This window comes from Pogoniulus pusillus, chromosome 9 (genome assembly GCF_015220805.1).
Source record: "Pogoniulus pusillus isolate bPogPus1 chromosome 9, bPogPus1.pri, whole genome shotgun sequence".
In the NCBI taxonomy this organism is placed as follows: Eukaryota; Metazoa; Chordata; class Aves; order Piciformes; family Lybiidae; genus Pogoniulus; species Pogoniulus pusillus.
This window is the reverse complement of record NC_087272.1, coordinates 6,255,360-6,271,754: the sequence shown is the minus strand read 5'-3', so window position 1 is coordinate 6,271,754 and position 16,395 is coordinate 6,255,360. Positions and strand designations below refer to the sequence as shown.

The 16,395-nt window shown below is 42.3% G+C and overlaps 1 protein-coding gene across 5 annotated transcripts in view; it reads right to left on the bottom strand.

The window, feature by feature from the left end:
- BANK1 (B cell scaffold protein with ankyrin repeats 1) overlaps positions 1-16,395 on the bottom strand; it is a 202,231-nt gene that overhangs the window by 152,039 nt on the left and 33,797 nt on the right. For all 5 annotated transcript variants that reach the window (XM_064148402.1, XM_064148398.1, XM_064148399.1 and 2 more), the window contains 2 exons: positions 4,155-4,288; positions 2,506-2,644 (listed from right to left, as the gene is read on the bottom strand). In XM_064148402.1, coding sequence (XP_064004472.1) covers positions 2,506-2,644; positions 4,155-4,288 — 273 coding nt within the window. The remainder of the gene's footprint in view (positions 1-2,505; positions 2,645-4,154; positions 4,289-16,395) is intronic.

Sequence of the window (16,395 nt, the reverse complement as noted above, 5' to 3'; positions counted from 1 at the left end):
GGATTTCAACTTTTCTTCTATGAAATTCAGCTACAGATTAGCTTCTTGTTGGTCATGTACTTTCCACTCAGTTCTCTAAAAATGCCTCTCCACCTCCACAGTGATACAGCATTCTCAGGTCATAGGCAGCAATCCCTGGGTGCATCAGGAAAAGTGTGCCCAGCAGGTCTAGGAAGGTTGTTCCCCATCTCTACTCTGTCCTGGTGAGACCACACCTGGAATACTGTGCCCAGTTTTGGGCTCCCCAGCTCAGGAGAGACAGGGATTTGCTGGAAAGAATCCAGCAGATAGCCACGATGACGACTGGGGGACTTGAGCATCTCCCCTACGGAGAGAGACTGAGAGCCCTGGGGCAGTTTAGTCTGGAGAAGAGAAGACTGAGAGGAGATCTGATCAATGTGGACAAATATCTTAAGGGTGAGTGTCAAGTGGAGGAGGCCAATCTCTTTTCAGTGGTCAGCAGCAGTAACACAAGGAGCAATGGCTACAAACTGGAACATAGGAGGCTTCACCTCAACATGAAGAGAAACTTTTTACAGTATGGATAACAAAGCACTGGAACAGGCTGCACAGAGTGGTTGTGGAGTCTCCTTCTCTGAAGTCTTTTAAAACCTTCCTGGATGCATTTCTGTGTGAACTATTTCAGGTGATCCTGCCTTGGCAGAGGGGTTGGACTCAATCTCTGGAGGTCTCTTCCAACCTATAAAGTTCTGTAATTCTGTGATTTTCTCAGGCAGCATTCAGGATGACAATCAGGCCAAGAATGACCTGAGTAGCTCCAGCAGGCCACTGTTGAACACTACAGGCTATATGTATATGTAATTCTTCTTATCTGATGTAGTATTACAGTGGGTTTAGAATAAAAGATTAAGTTCCTTGTGGAATTCACTAAATGCAGCAGAGTAGTGAGCTGTTCCCTGAATATTCTGGTGAAAAAAAAATGTTATTTTTTTAACTCACATTAAGTGAATGGGAAATAGGTCTGGCCCTTAAACCTGCAGAGATGAACTAAGAAACTGCTGGCAACTAGTTAAGGATGGAGCAGCTAAAAAAAACTCAAACACATTAGAAACTAACAGAGGTGATGTGCTAGAATATGCCCAGAGAGGATGATCAGAGGGCTGGAGCACCTCTGCTATGAAGACAGACTGAGAGAGCTGGGGTTGTTCAGTTAGAAAAGAAGGTGTGCTGGTTTGAGGCTAATTGGAATATTTTATTGAGAGAAACTAAATCCTTAGCTGTGAGAAAAAAGACAAACAACACTAACCTGTATGACTCTTTCTTCTGCTGAGAAATGCAACTAGTCACAATATAGATAAGACGAGTGTCTTCTCACACACTTCTCAGTTCTGAGTTCAGCTCCTTCTCTCTGGCAGCCTGTGTGGTTACCTCTGTCTTAACTCTAATCCAACCTAACCATTTATTTCCCCTAATCTTGTTGTCTTTTTGACATCTCACCTCAGATCTCTCCAGATTTATCACATGAGGTATACAGAGATTGATCTGGTTATTTCTGAAGGGAGGGAAAGAGAGGGAGAGGGAAGAAGGTTTGGGTCAGAAGCCTTCTGGCAGTCTGATTTCTGGGAGAGGTATTGTGTTTCTGTGTTACTTTTACTTGTATATAACTGTAAATATTTATGTATATTGAGTATATGCATACTTGTGAATTGTGCTAAGCTGTAAATATAGCTTCATTCCTTAACTTCCAGCCAGCTGAGTCTAGCCTGGGTGATTTCATTGTGCAAGGGGTAGGTAACTCCCAAACCATCCAGGAAGACCTTATTGTGGTCTTTCAGTATCTGAAAGAAACCTACAAGAAAGCTGTTGAAAGACTTTTTAGGATGTCAGGTAGTGATAGGAGGGAATGGATCCAAGCTAGAGATTTAGATTAGATATTAGGAAGAAATTCTTCACCATGAGGGCAGTGAGACACTGGAATAGGTTTCCCAAAGAGATAGTGGAAGCCTCACCCCTGGAACTTTTTAAGGCCAGGCTGGATGTGGCTCTGAGCAACTTTATCCAGTAGGAAGTGTCCATTGCAGGGGGGTTGGAACTAGATGATCCTTGAGGTCCCCTCCAACCCTGACAATTCTGCGATGCTATGAGTTATACAGAGAAATGGTATTGATGCAAGCAAAGAAAAGAAAGTATGCCCTGTGTTAGTAAGAATTGCAGAGAGGAGCATAACCAAAGGTACTGCATTAAATATAAACCAAAACATACTGTTTGAGTAATAAGAAAAGAGTGTGAGCTTTGCATTTTATGGCAGTGATGTTGAAGAATGTTAATTTGTGACTAATCAATGACGTTTCAAGACTGTTACCTGCCACTTAATCACACAAACCTAATCTAATAGAACCTAGTTTCCCATAAATCACATCTGTTCTTGTTTCTCAGCACTATTAATGAACGCTCTGTGTGCAAAACCCATATACAGGAAATACAAGGAAGTGAAAAAGTGAAGGGAGTTCAAAGTTTTCTGCTTATTTAGAATGTTTTCCTTACCTAAGGCCTTCACGTACTTGACCTTCTCATTCCAAGAGGCTGGCTGTAGCCTAGTTTGTTGGCTATCTGCTATGAATTCAATTTCTAGGGTTTCATCATCTATTTCTTCTCTCAACAAAATGAATATTTCTCCAGGGTTCTATAAAATTGAAATACGTTCCCATTAGTCCTTCAGAAACTTGTACTGAAAGCTTAAAAAGCAAATGAACACACAAGTTGGAAGGAAAGTTCTTTCACTTACCAACAGGTTCCTGTGAAAAATCACCATAGCACCACGTTTTGATATCTCAGTGTTACCCTTGAGCATTTTAGTGACACAAATGACACAGTGAATGTAGTATTTTAAATTCATCTTAGCTAAGAATGTTTTTAAACAGTGTTTCAAATGCATATGTAGGTAGATTTTCAAATGCACATGTAGGTAGATTGTTTAAATATCAAAGTCCATTCTACTTTGCAGTGTAGAAGAATGGCATTCAGCCTAGCAAGAACCTCAAATTCTTGAGACTCACTTCAACTCTTGCAGTAAACTGTCAGTCACGTAAGACAGAGCAGGAGGTAATGCAAGGCAATACCCCTTTACTGCTTCCTAAAGCAGAGGGAATGATACTCTCTTAGATCTATACTGATCTGAATAATGAGATGATGTGCTAAGTCATCTCTGAGAGGCAGATGGCAAGCAAAATACATGGCATTCCATGTGCACCACAACCTCTGTATCTGGTTGTGGCCATCACATAGAAGGAACACAGTGCTAGATATTCTACTTCCTCTGTTCACAGCTGATTGAACACCTGTGTCCATCAGATATGCATGTACAGATATTTCTGATTTAGCTAAAAGACAAAGCACAAACTCATACACACATTTGCTGTGTAACCTGTGGCATGGGCACATATGCATGTACCCATCACAGAGTCTCACCACGAGACAATCCATACATCTCAAGAAGTGCCTGACTATATGCTCCCTCTAAACTGCAAGGCCCACATAATAGTAGTGTATCTACCCAAGCTGTCAAACAATTCTAACAGCATTAAAATGCCTCCAAAACTGTCCCAAAACGATTTTATTTGCAAATAGTTTATCTGCAGTGTAGATGTGACACAAAGGCAAAACAAATCCCACTGCAGTCTCGATGCACTGTTACTTTAGCCCCTTATCTCTCATTGGTTTTCAAAACTGTTACAGCATCAATTTGACTGCAGCAGGCAGAGGAGAACACCACCAAATGTTATCCCAAAGATTTTAGCACTCAAAAACCTTACCTGCGAGGGCGGGAAAGTCAGCGACGACTCAATATGAGTTAGCTTGCTCGACATTCCAAAGGTTTATTGAGAGCATCAGGCTTCAAGTTACAGAGCATCCACTTTTAGGTTAGTGTCACCCCAGTTAGTGCAAACCCAGCATGCAATGCAGTACATCTAAAGATTGGAATCTGCATGTTCCTCCTATTTCCCTCCTAATCTGCACACAGTCCCACAGAAGTTGCTTCTCAGAAGGCTCAAGGACAAATTCCTTTGAGCTTCTTCACATACACTACTGCGACTTAACTGCACTTCAATACTCAGACCTCACATCAAGGGCTTGATTGTACAAGCTTCTAGGGACTCGTGTCCCCTCTCCTTCAGCCAGTTCCCAACACTCACCTCACATGATATTCTTCCTGGCAGCACCAATATTGACTGCTTGTTAGTTTCTGATGTTTCGGGCAGTACCTCTGTTTTAAAAGTGAAGTCTGTTTCTTCTGATGCTCCCCAGACAGCAGAGCTAGTCTCGTGATCTGAAATAAATCATGCATTATAAAGACATTGTTAATAAACCCAGATCAACATGACATGGAAGTTATGTGGTCTTCAACATAGTACTTGTAGGATATTTGAAGTCACATTAAAGGCACTGCACGAAAGCCTGGCAAAATTCCCATTGATGGAAACATGATGGCTTTCCCCTTTGGTAAAGGGCTTGTCTCTGAAGTTCTGATCCTGCAGGCTCTGCTCATAGGCTTCATCAAAAGAGGCACAGGCTTCATACTACAGTCACAGCAATCAGTGAGGTCGCACACATCAGACAGCTTTGTAGTTTCAGAAGAACAAACTCATACACCGGGATAAAAACTGCACTTCTGCTTTCCCTATATGTAAGCAAGGACATGCTACATGTTTGCAATATCAGTCTGTCTACAGGCTTTATATGAGGGTAGGAATACCTGTGATCAGGTAACCATGACAGTAGACACAGATTTTATTGACACTGTTCTGATTTGAGTTGTCACAGAACTGTTCAGTGATTTTACTTTTCAGCTGAGTCCCTTCTGAGTAACCACACTTTCTGAAATTAATGGCATGTTTTCACTGGGTCTGCTTCTAGCAGACACAAAGCTCCATGCTTCCAGTTAGCATCAAGGATTGGTGTGCAGGCCAAGCCCACTGCTAGGTCTTGTGTACCACATGGGTTGCAGTGTAAAAGGCTGCACCTGTAAGGAGGAGCAGACAGGACAGGTGTCCTTACAGGGACCGGTGAGGTATCCCTTCAATACACATCATATTTAGTAAATGGCTGAGGAATCATGAGGCTCCCCTTCATGCCCATGGAGGACTCTCCATTCTACCTTCACTCCTGATCCATGAGTTCCTGAATCCAGTTCCAGAATCCAGCTGCTGAGTTCTGCTCTCGTCTGTCACCGAGTCCAGTCTAGGACTTCTGCCATGGAATCAGTGGTGACGGTGACCAACTGTCTGAGGGGTTGGGTTCAATATTTGGTTTCTGTCTACTTCTATGTATTTTGTTGTTATTATTTTCATTAAATCAACTTTAGTTTTCTTTTCCAATTCATAAGTCACTCTCCCTTATTCCCTTTCTCTCGTCCTTTGGGAGAGGAGAGGGGATTTGTAGAGAGCATCTGTCATCGGTTTAGTGGCCAGCCCAGCCCTACCCCTTGACAGATGCAGACTCTGTAGTCTTTGCTTTCCTTCATGGACAAACAATGGACTGAAGGCATGCATTTTTTGTATAGGATGTTCTGGGTTTGGAAGTGCTACATCAGTCACACAGCTTGCAACCAGGTTCTTTTCTCCTTTGCTGTAGCGGTAAAGGCCCAAGAGCCATAACAAATCCTTCACCAAATAAAAGAATTTTAATGAGGAAATAGAAGAGAACTGACAACTGCATCTGCAGAGCTCTGACTAAGCTTGTGTTTTAGAAAAGCTATTCTTCACACTTCTTGGCTGTATCATTACTACTCCTTCCCAGACACTCTATTACCTTGTACAAAATGCTCTTGCCACCCATCTCAAAGGACCGCAGCAGCTCTTCATCACACAGGATTATCCAGCATACTGCAGTCACCTAGTTAGATTAATGGTATCATTCCAAGCAGCTCAGAGTTAAAAAGTCCTGACTGGCTGGTGAGAAAACATTTTGAGAGACATCAATGGTATCTTGTACTACTGTAAATTATGGAACACTCATAGCCAATTACCTTCAAGATCACAAACAACATTCCAGGCACACAGTTTCCTCTTAAATGGATGTGGAGCATTAATACAAATTAGCAATGGGCAGAATATAGGGCACTAGCAATTTGGCTTTGCTCAAACAAGTACCACAGCCACCCTGAGATTTTTTCCAACAGTTCCTAAGTGACTGAGGTATAAAAACCACACACTGCTCCTACATGGCACAGAACTCTTCCCATTCAGCACCAACTGATCACTTACAATTAGTTTTCTCACTTCTTGCTTGCCTTTAATTCCCCAGTAGGTACCACTTAGATACAGTATGTTCTCTTGCCTTACCAACTGTGCTAGTTTGAAGCTAGCTGGGATGTTTTAGTGGGAGGAATTAGATTATAGGCTGTGAAAAGGAAACAATGGTGATGTCTACTGCACTCATAGGCTTGCTGAGACGTATAAAAACAAGAACACAAACAGAGATAACAGAGTTGCTCTCTGGCTTTGGCTGCCTCCCTTCTCTATCTAAGCTGCTGTCTGTGTAACTAATCCTTCTGCTTCCTAACCCCCCTGGCTGATTCTCCAAACTCACCTTGCATGTACGGCAAAGTCTGGGATAAGGTAGAGGGGTGGAAAGGAGGTGGAAGGGTGGTTGGGAGCCCCTCATGGGGACTCTGGTTTCTGGGAGGGCTGTTGTGTTTCTGTATTGCTTTTTAACTTGCATATTGCTGTACATATTGTAAATACCTGCTTGTATACTGTGCTAAGCTGCAAATATAAAGCTGCATTGTAATTCTCAGCTTGGCTGAGTCTAGTCTGGGTGATTTTCTTAAGTGTGGGGGGACAGGCAACACTCTAACCCTCACACCAACCTTGCTTACTTAAAAAGGAATAGATCTAATAACATTTTTCTATAATAAACGTGTCTGATAAGTGAAGCTATGCCAGGGAATGCAGTACAGAAACTCAGGCATGCTGTGTCTGATCTATGTAAATTCCACCCCAGAGATGTGCTCTTACTGTGAGAGATGTGGGAAAATGAACAAACAAATAAACACACACACCCCTAAACAACAACCACCACCACAACAAACTCACAATCAACCACACAAGCCCAAACAAATGAAAAAAAACCCAAACAACTCCAGGGTCATCAAGTCCAATTGTTAACTCAGCACTGCCAAACCACCACTAAACCACTTGCCTCAGCAGCACATCTACACATCTTTTAAATACCTACAGGGACAGTGACTCCACCACTAAATGGGCAGCTTGTTCCAGTGCTTCACAATCCTCTTGGTGAAGAGATTTTTCCCTAGTATCCAATCTAAACCTCCCTTGGGTTTAGGGTTTACATAGAATTTGCTTCAGAAGCCGACTGACACGAGGTGTATGCTGATTGTGATTTCTTTTTCCTGCCACTTTAGGCAAAGGAGTCTTGCAAAGACAAAAAAACCCAAAAACCCTCAGTTTCATTAGCAGACTGACAAAATGAAGGATCAAATACCAAATCTGGCAGGCACTGGTTTCTCAGATGTCAGCTTTCTGTCAGTGATCATTCCTCACGGATCTTGTGGGTGCATTCTCATCCATGTGAAGTCCATGACAACTTTACTTCTACAGTCTACTAAAGATGACATTTGTTACTTCCACCTTTTAATGTTCATAACTGCTGAGGTCAATCCCAGTGCTACCAAGTTGGTTTAAATCAGGATTTTTCTTCTCGTGTTAATTCTGTTGTAATTTTTTTCTACATAGCAAGACTTCAACCAGTCAGTACAGCCCTAGATTGGACAGCCCTAGAGTTTAGACAAATTATTAAACAATGTGGTCCTTACATCAAATACTTGGATAATCAAGAGAATGAGGGATTCCCCTGTTGACTTGGAAATGGTTAGCAATTTATTAGCTAAAAATCCATCATGCAAGACCTCTTTTAGGTCTATCTGACAATCAATGAAAGCCATGAACAGCAGCCTAGGAATAACAGGGATCTATATTATCACTACTATGTATTTAACAACTAAACTCCAGAACCAACAGACAGATGCCTACCAGTAATTGCACAGTGTCTGTCCTAGAATGTGGAATGCAAAGCAACCACAAGAAGAGTTATTTGTAAATGCTGAACAAGCAATATAGCAGAGATGAAGGAAGTCTTGGCTTGGTGACATTAAAATCATAGGATCACAGGATGTTGTGGGTTGGAAGGGACCCAAAGAGATCATCGAGTCTAACTCCCCTGCCAGAGCAGGACAATCCTATCTAACACAGATCACAGAGGAACACATCCAGACAGGCCTTGAAAGTCTCCAGAGAAGGAGACTCCACGACCTCCGTGGGGAGCCTGTTCCAGTGCTCTGTGACCCTTACAGTAAAGAAGTTCCCCCTTGTGTTGAGGTGGAACCTCTTTTGCTGCTACTTACACCCGTAAGTAAATAAACCAGCACTGCTCATACAGCTTTCATACTACAGGAATGTGATCCTAGCAGCCTAAAAGGAGCAATGTAAATTCTGGGTAGAAGGTGTTGCCTGATCTACAGGTCTTCTGAACACTTACATTTTGAACACCTTGACTGTGAATCCTCCTTATAGTCTTTGCTTTTAACCTGACAGCAACAGCCAGGGAGCTCATCTAATTGCCAAGGCTTTCAGGAAAAAAAAAAGATCACTTAACAAGATTTTAAAACTGTAGGTGAAGATCAGCTTAAAGGAAACATAAAAGGAACATCATTATAATGCTGGAACATCTAAGAGAGAGGACTTATTAAAAGGTATTTGTGGCTTGGTGAATGTGTTCTTTTAACTTTTTATATAATGGTGACCTTCCTGTGAGGTTCTTTAAAATGCAGTAGTAATGATTACAATAATGGGTGAATAAACCCAGACCCTTTCTTGTAGGATCGAAGTGTAAGAAATTATTAACTACACCTAATGATGCTTGGGCAGCACTGTGGGCTAGAAGCTAAAAAGAATGGAAAATCTATGACAATCCTCCCTTGAGTATTCAGGGCAGCCTTACCGGGAATGAGTGTCTATCGTAGAAGGTAATGCTCTGTTTCCATCGGGTTATTTTTGTTGGCTTACTTTTGACAAGTAACTACTCTTGATAGCCACATTCAAAGGACTGATCTTAAATTTGAGTTCATATTTAAATAATAAAATGACAGCTATTTACTGTAAGAGTTATTCATTAATTGGGCACGGCGCTGATGTTTTTAATCCTGTTTCAATGTTCTCTTTTAATTCATTCCACTTCAAAACATCAATTGGGTATATTTTACATGAAACCTTTTGGAATGCATTACTGCTTTCAATAGAACATTTCAAATTGACTTAATGAAATGACTGTGAAACTGCATGCCTTCACAGAAAGGTTTTAATGAAGCATCTCTAGTTCCTTGTGGATTCGACAATTAGTTCCTCACCACAGTTTCTAAACAGCTTTCCTGCCGCATCCAATCTCCTCCCTGTCTCCAGATTTTCCCCCTTTTTTCCCCAAGTATTCTTTAGCTATCCCTATTGCAGCCTACAGGAGGATCATAAATTGACTCTGCCTTTGATTGCTTGGTACTTGCTACATGTTTTGAGTCAACAACGTATGTGACAGATTTGGGGTAATAAAAATAGCAGCAAATATAAACTTATGAAAGATTTACTTGTTTTCTAAGGCTACCCATGGAATGAATCTCACAGCCCAAATTTAATTGGTGTTACAAAAGCAAAATGCCTGCTAGGTTAACAAATTTCAGTCCTTCCTCAGGTCTTGTTAAAGCAATGCTAGCTGAAGAACTGAAATTGCATCACAAAAAAGGTCCTCATTTATCCCTAGATGAGACAATGTATAAGAGGATGAGAAATATCAGGGTAGGTAGTTGACAAGGAAAGGAAAGTTAATTAAGCACACGTGGCTGATTTGCCACACGAAAGAAAACACTGAGCATTACAGTGTCAAAGATTAAAATAAGGAGGATTAAAAAGACTGAGAGACTTGGGGCTTTTTAGTCTGGAAAAGAGAAGACTAAGAAAGGATTTACTAAATGTATATTAATATCTGAGGGCTGGATGTCAAGAAGGAAGGGACAGCCTCTTCTCACCTGTGCCCTGTTGTAGGACAAGGAGCAATGCATGTAAGCTACAGCATAGGAAGTTCCTCTTCAACATGAGGATGAACTTCTTTACTGTAAGGGTCATAGAGCACTGGAGCAGGCTCCCCAGAAGGGTTGTGGAGTCTCCTTCTCTGGACTCTTTCAAGGCCTGTCTGGATGTGTTCCTCTGTGACCTATGCTAGATTCTCTGGTCCTGCTCTGGCTGGGAGGTTGGACTCAAAGATCTCCAGAGGTCTCTTCCAACCTCTAACATCCTGTGATCCTGTAAGAGCAGTTCTGGGCCCCTTAATTTACGAAGGACATTGAGATGCTTGAGCATGTCCAGAGAAGGGCAATGAGGCTGGTGAGAGGCCTCGAGCACAAGCCCTACAAGGAGAGGCTGAGGGAGCTGGGGTTGTTTAGCCTGGAGAAGAGGAGGCTCAGGGGTGACCTTATTGCTGTCTACAACTACCTGAGGGGAGGTTGTAGCCAGGAGGAGGTTGCTCTCTTCTCTCAGGTGGCCAGCACCAGAACAACAGGACACAGCCTAAAGCTACATCAGGGGAAATTTACACTGGAGGCGAGGAGAAAGTTCTTCCCTGAGAGAGTCATTGGACACTGGAATGGGCTGCCCGGGGAGGTGGTGGAGTCGCCGTCCCTGGAGCTGTTCCAGGCAAGGTTGGACGTGGCACTTGGTGCCATGGTCTAGCCTTGGGCTCTGTGGTAAAGGGTTGGACTTGATGATCTATGAGGTCTCTTCCAACCTTGGTGATACTGTGATACTGTGTGATACTGTAACCCCTAACATCCTGTGATCCTATAAGAGCACTATTTATTTCTTTTGATGAAGAGCATGGTTACCACTGATTTAAGTACACCTTCAATTAGTCTAAAAAGATAGCAGAAGTGGTTCATAGCTCAAAGATCTCCAGAGGTCCCTTCCAACCCCTAACATCCTGTGATCCTATAAGAGCACTATTTATTTCTTTTGATGAAGAGCATGGTTACCACTGATTTAAGTACACCTTCAATTAGCCTAGAAAGATAACAGAAGTGGTTCATTGCTCAAAGATCTCCAGAGGTCCCTTCCAACCCCTAACATCCTATGATTTAGGCCACACTCAACAGATCATTTAAGTGCAAGAGTTATCCCAGGTAAGATGGTAGGACCAGTCCCCAGCACAATATGAGATAAAGCAGGTCTCACTGGATCCTGTGAAGTAAAACTGAAAAAGTGCTTGTGTATAAGTGACTTCTTTGGAATTCAAAAGCTTTAAAGAGTCAAACACATAAGAGTTCTTTGCAGAAATATGGATGAAATTAGAGCCATACAAAAACAACCAACCAAAGAAAAAACCAAGCACAAAAAACTACCCAGCAAGCTCCCCACCACAACCCTAAACGAGCCAAACATACACCACGTAAATGAATAGAGAGCTCCCCCCCCCAAACAAAAACAAACCAAAGAAAGCACAACTCAAATTAATCTCCTGTAATGTGGAAAAAGCAGGACATAAAACACTTACGCACATCATATTGTCCCTGAAATCCACCATAAGTTTATCACAGACATTTATGAAAGCAAATCCTCTTAAAGTGTGAGTGTTTGTAAATACTGCATGAACTCAGAAAAAAGTAGGTTGGAAAGGCAGCCTCTTACTGCATAAACCGCTCCATAAATGACCTGAGAAAGGCCCTGAGACATGCGGAGGAAGGAAGCCTCCACCACACTGGGCACCATTCAGTGAGCCTGTTTCCCTCAGCATGAACATGAGATTTATTCATTTTCACCATCAGCCCTTTCTAAGATACGGTTTCCAAGCAGATTTCCTTCCCTACCCTGTTGAAAAAGGTTGTCTTTTATCGACAAGATACGGCTTAGGAATGAAAGAGTTTCTAAAAGCCATATAAAAATTACTAAATACACACTCAGACTTACAGACATCTGACTTAGTTCTTCATTTCCTTCATTTGTTTTCTACCAGGTATAAATTCCAGACCAAGGTACACATATTCATTATTGAACCAGCTTTAAGTAACATTTCCCTCTTTGCTGAGTCATCTCTTTTGCAAATACATTGGCAGGTAACTTGGCTTTGCTCAAAAGCATTCTCAGTCCCAGTTTCTCCTGCAGGCTTGAGCTCCTCTGTCAAAACCAGCAGCTTTCTGTGATTTGGCCTATTTTGCCCACATCCTAGGAATGTTTCTATTACTTGGTTTATGATGAACTCTTTTTTTCCTTTCTTACAAATAAGCATCAAGCTGTCAGTTCATTTAAAAGCTATGAAGAGCTTCTCCTTTGCTGAATATTTGGAGCTGGGGTTTATGTTATCTTCGCAACAGATGGTGCTGCAATTTTCATTCAGGGCTTTTTCTCTCCCCCAACTGAGCAATCCCTGGAACTCCCCCGCGTGTATTGTTTCATGCATTAGTGTATGAGTGTAGGCAAAGATAGATTTGATCATGAAGGTGCATACCCACCTGTTCCTGTATTGACAGGTGTGGTGGTTTGGGTGTTACCCAGCCCCCCACACTTAAGAAAAATCACCCAGACTAGACTCAGCCACTGGAAATTAAAGAATGAAGCTCTATTTACAGCTTAGCACAATATACAAGCAGATTTTTTACAATCTATACAGCTATAGACAGAAATAAACTAGGTAAAAGGTAATGCAGAAACACAACAGCCCTCCCAGAAGCCAGTGTCCCCAGGAGGGGCTCTCACCCACCTTTCCACCTTCTTCCCACCTCTCTACCTTACCCCAGATTGTGCCTTACCTTCAAGGTGAGTTTGGAGAATCAGCATAGGGGGTTAGGAAGCAGAAGAATTAGTCACACAGACAGCAGGTTAGAGAGAGAGAAGTGCAGCCCAAAAGCCAGAGAGCAAACTCTGTTATCTATGTTTGTGTTCTTGTTCTTATCACAGTATCACAGTATCATCAGGGTTGGAAGAGACCTCACAGATCAAGTCCAACCCTTTACCACAGAGCTCAAGGCCAGACCATGGCACCAAGTGCCACGTCCAATCCTGCCTTGAACAGCTCCAGGGATGGCGACTCCACCACCTCCCCGGGCAGCCCATTCCAGTGTCCAATGACTCTCTCAGGGAAGAACTTTCTCCTCACCTCCAGCCTAAATTTCCCCTGGCACAGCCTGAGGCTGTGTCCTCTTGTTTTGGTGCTGGCCACCTGAGAGAAGAGAGCAACCTCCTCCTGGCCACAACCACCCTTCAGGTAGTTGTAGACAGCAATAAGGTCACCCCTGAGCATCCTCTTATGTATCTCAGCAAGCCTATGAGTGCAGTAGACATCACCGTTGTTTCTTTTTCACAGCCTGTAATCTAATTCTTCTCACCAAAACATCCTAGCTAGCTTCAAACTAGCACACCAGGTATGGTTTTGGACATAACGTAACAATTTACCACTCTGATATAATTGTAGTATAATGAAATCATCAGAAAAACATCAACACATGATGTAAAAGTGTTCTGTGGGTAGCCAGACTGGATCTGATAATGAAATAAAAAAATCCCATCTTCAAGTCACTGGCTCTGAAGGTGTTCAAAAAGCCTGGATGAGGCACTTAGTGCCATGGTCTAGTTGATTGGATAGGGCTGGGTGCTAGGTTGGACTGGATGATCTTGGAGGTCTCTTCCAACCTGCTTGATTCTAGGATTCCATATATATATATTAAAAAGTAGACCCAGCAAAAAGCAATTTACCATGAATTTATCATTAATCTTTAAGAAATAGTTTATATGAAACCACAGCATTCCTTTACATATTATGCTAGTTTGAAGCTAGCTAGAATGTTTTGGTGAGAAGGATTAGATCACAGGCTGTGAAAGAGAAACAATGGGGATGTCTACTGCACTCACAGGCTTCCTGTGATGTATAAGGACAAGAATCCAAACATAGCTAAGGGAGTCCCTCTTTGCCTGAGCTGTGGGCTGCATTTTCTCTCTAACCTCACCCTCCATCTCTCTGATTAATTCATTTGCTTCCTAATCCCCCTGGCCAACCTCCATTCTTCCTTGGGGCACAATGCAACATCTGGGGTGAGGCAGAGGGGTGGGAGAAGGTAGAAGGGCAGTTGGGAGCCCCTTCTGGGGACTCAGGTTTCTGGGAGGGCTGTTGTGTTTTTGTATTATCTCTTAACTTGTCTATAACTGTATATACTGTTAAGTACCTGCTTGTATAATGTGCCAGATGTAAATATAAGCTTCATTCATATTTCCAGAGCTGGCTCAGTCTAGTCTGGGTGATTTCCAAAGTGTGTGGGGGGGGGCAGGTTAACACCCAAACCATCACATATATATACTTCCATTACAATTCTAGCCATACATTCAGATGCGATCTAAGGCTATGACAACTAACTAGTTCCTCTAACTGGTCTTTGGCTCGGAAGAAAGACTTGACTTAAGGTCAGTAATCAATGTTTTGGTTAGGATGCACACAATCTGAGACTTCTAGGAGGCAAGTTTATCTTTTACTATATATTAATTCACATTACTATTTTTACTGCAGTCAAATTGATGATCTTCAGCTACACTGATAATACAGCCACTCTGCTGAGCTTTGGACACACAGTAAGACTGTCCTAAAGAGTTTCTACACTATTAGGCAGACTGATTAGTCTGGAAATAATAACCACCTGCCTGAGATCATTTAGGTGCCAAGCAGAACAGCTGATGGAGCCCAAGCCTGTTATTTCCAGTTTGTATGTTCTGCATACTTCATCCAGTTTCTTTTCCAGGGGGAAGCAAGCTGAAGTCTGTCCCTCTGTGTGCAGCAGCAGCCTAATGTTTTATTAAAGAGTCCATCTATCCACTCCAGAGTTAGTGGAGTTTTACCACAGTAAGAACACTTTGGCATTTTTGCTTCATTTCTCTGTGGTATCAGCACACACATATCTCACCTACATTTCAGTGAAGGATTATACTGCACTAAACATTGCCCAGAATCTGAGATGACAACTTCCACAACATAGGCAGGTTACCCTTCTGCTGTTGACTCAAAGTACCACTGAAGACAAAAGCATAGAGATCAGTGGCACTAAGGGCTGGTAGAAGACCTCAAAAACTTGTTTGCCGGATGAAATGGTCCTCCAACTTCCTTACTGTTCCAGAGGGGCTAGCTGCAGCTGTTTTCTCTAAATGACAACGTAAACCTCTTGTAACTGGCCTGGCACAAGCTGCACAGTGTGTGTGGACACAGAAGTGGCATGTAGCTACATAGGGAATTAAATACATACAAAAAAACCCAGCTAGAGCAGAGTATTTTAGAACCAAGTCATACCTTGGGGAAGTACGTGGCCTCATAGACAGGCCAAAAGCTCAGATTTCAGGATGAATAGAAGCTTATGCTTTTGCAAGTATCAACCTCAAGGAACTCCTTGTGGGCAGACAAACTGAGAAGTCCTTTAACAAGTGCATTAGGTGAGGCTAGGGGGAGAGACACTGACAACCTCTGCCCTGCTTGCAGTACAGAATCCATATAATTGATAGTATCCAAAAGTTTATTGATACAAGACAACATACTCCACATCACAGCATCCCTTAAACCAGTCTGTTAACTGGAGCTAGCTTGGAATGCTCATTTACCAAACATATCTTACTCCCAAGCATGACAGCAGAGCTCTATCTCCTGACCAGGGCCCCTGTCAATGCCGGAATGAAATGGATGATGTTGCTCTTGATCTGTAAAGCTCTACATTACACGAGACCTATCTACCAAAGAGACCACGTCTCTCTGTGCCATTCTGCCACAGTTGCTGTCAGCAGAAGGCCTCAGGCCAGACACACTGGCTATTAAAGAAGGGCAAAAAAAGGCAGTGAATTGTCGCATGACTGACGCACTTAAGGGACAGGCTGCTTTGCAGTTTACTTCCACCTTCAGTGTGAAACAGCTAACATCTATTGACCCTTAAAGAGGGCTAAAAGGTACACTGCTTTCTCAGGAACACAATCAAGGGTGATGTTTTTAGACACTTGCTTTCTAACTCTTGATTATTTTTCTTTTCTTAAGGGTTATGAATAGAAAAGTAATCTGAAGTCTTTTTATCTCCTAAGACACTGTCCTTTAATCTAAAGCCCAGACCTCAGAATACACACATTTTAGCAAAATAGGATTGCAGATAGCATTATAGGAAAGAATAGCAGAGCAGAGGTACTCTGACAGCCATTTATCCACAGAAGAGATGCAATCAGTTTTGTTCCAAAGTGCCAGCCTTTCTCTGGTTTTGTTTGATACAGAACACAGGTAGCACAGTATGGGCATACATGTTAGCTTGATGAGGCCTCTGAGCAGGACCCAAAGGTTGCTAAACTTAGTAGGCAGATGGCTATTACA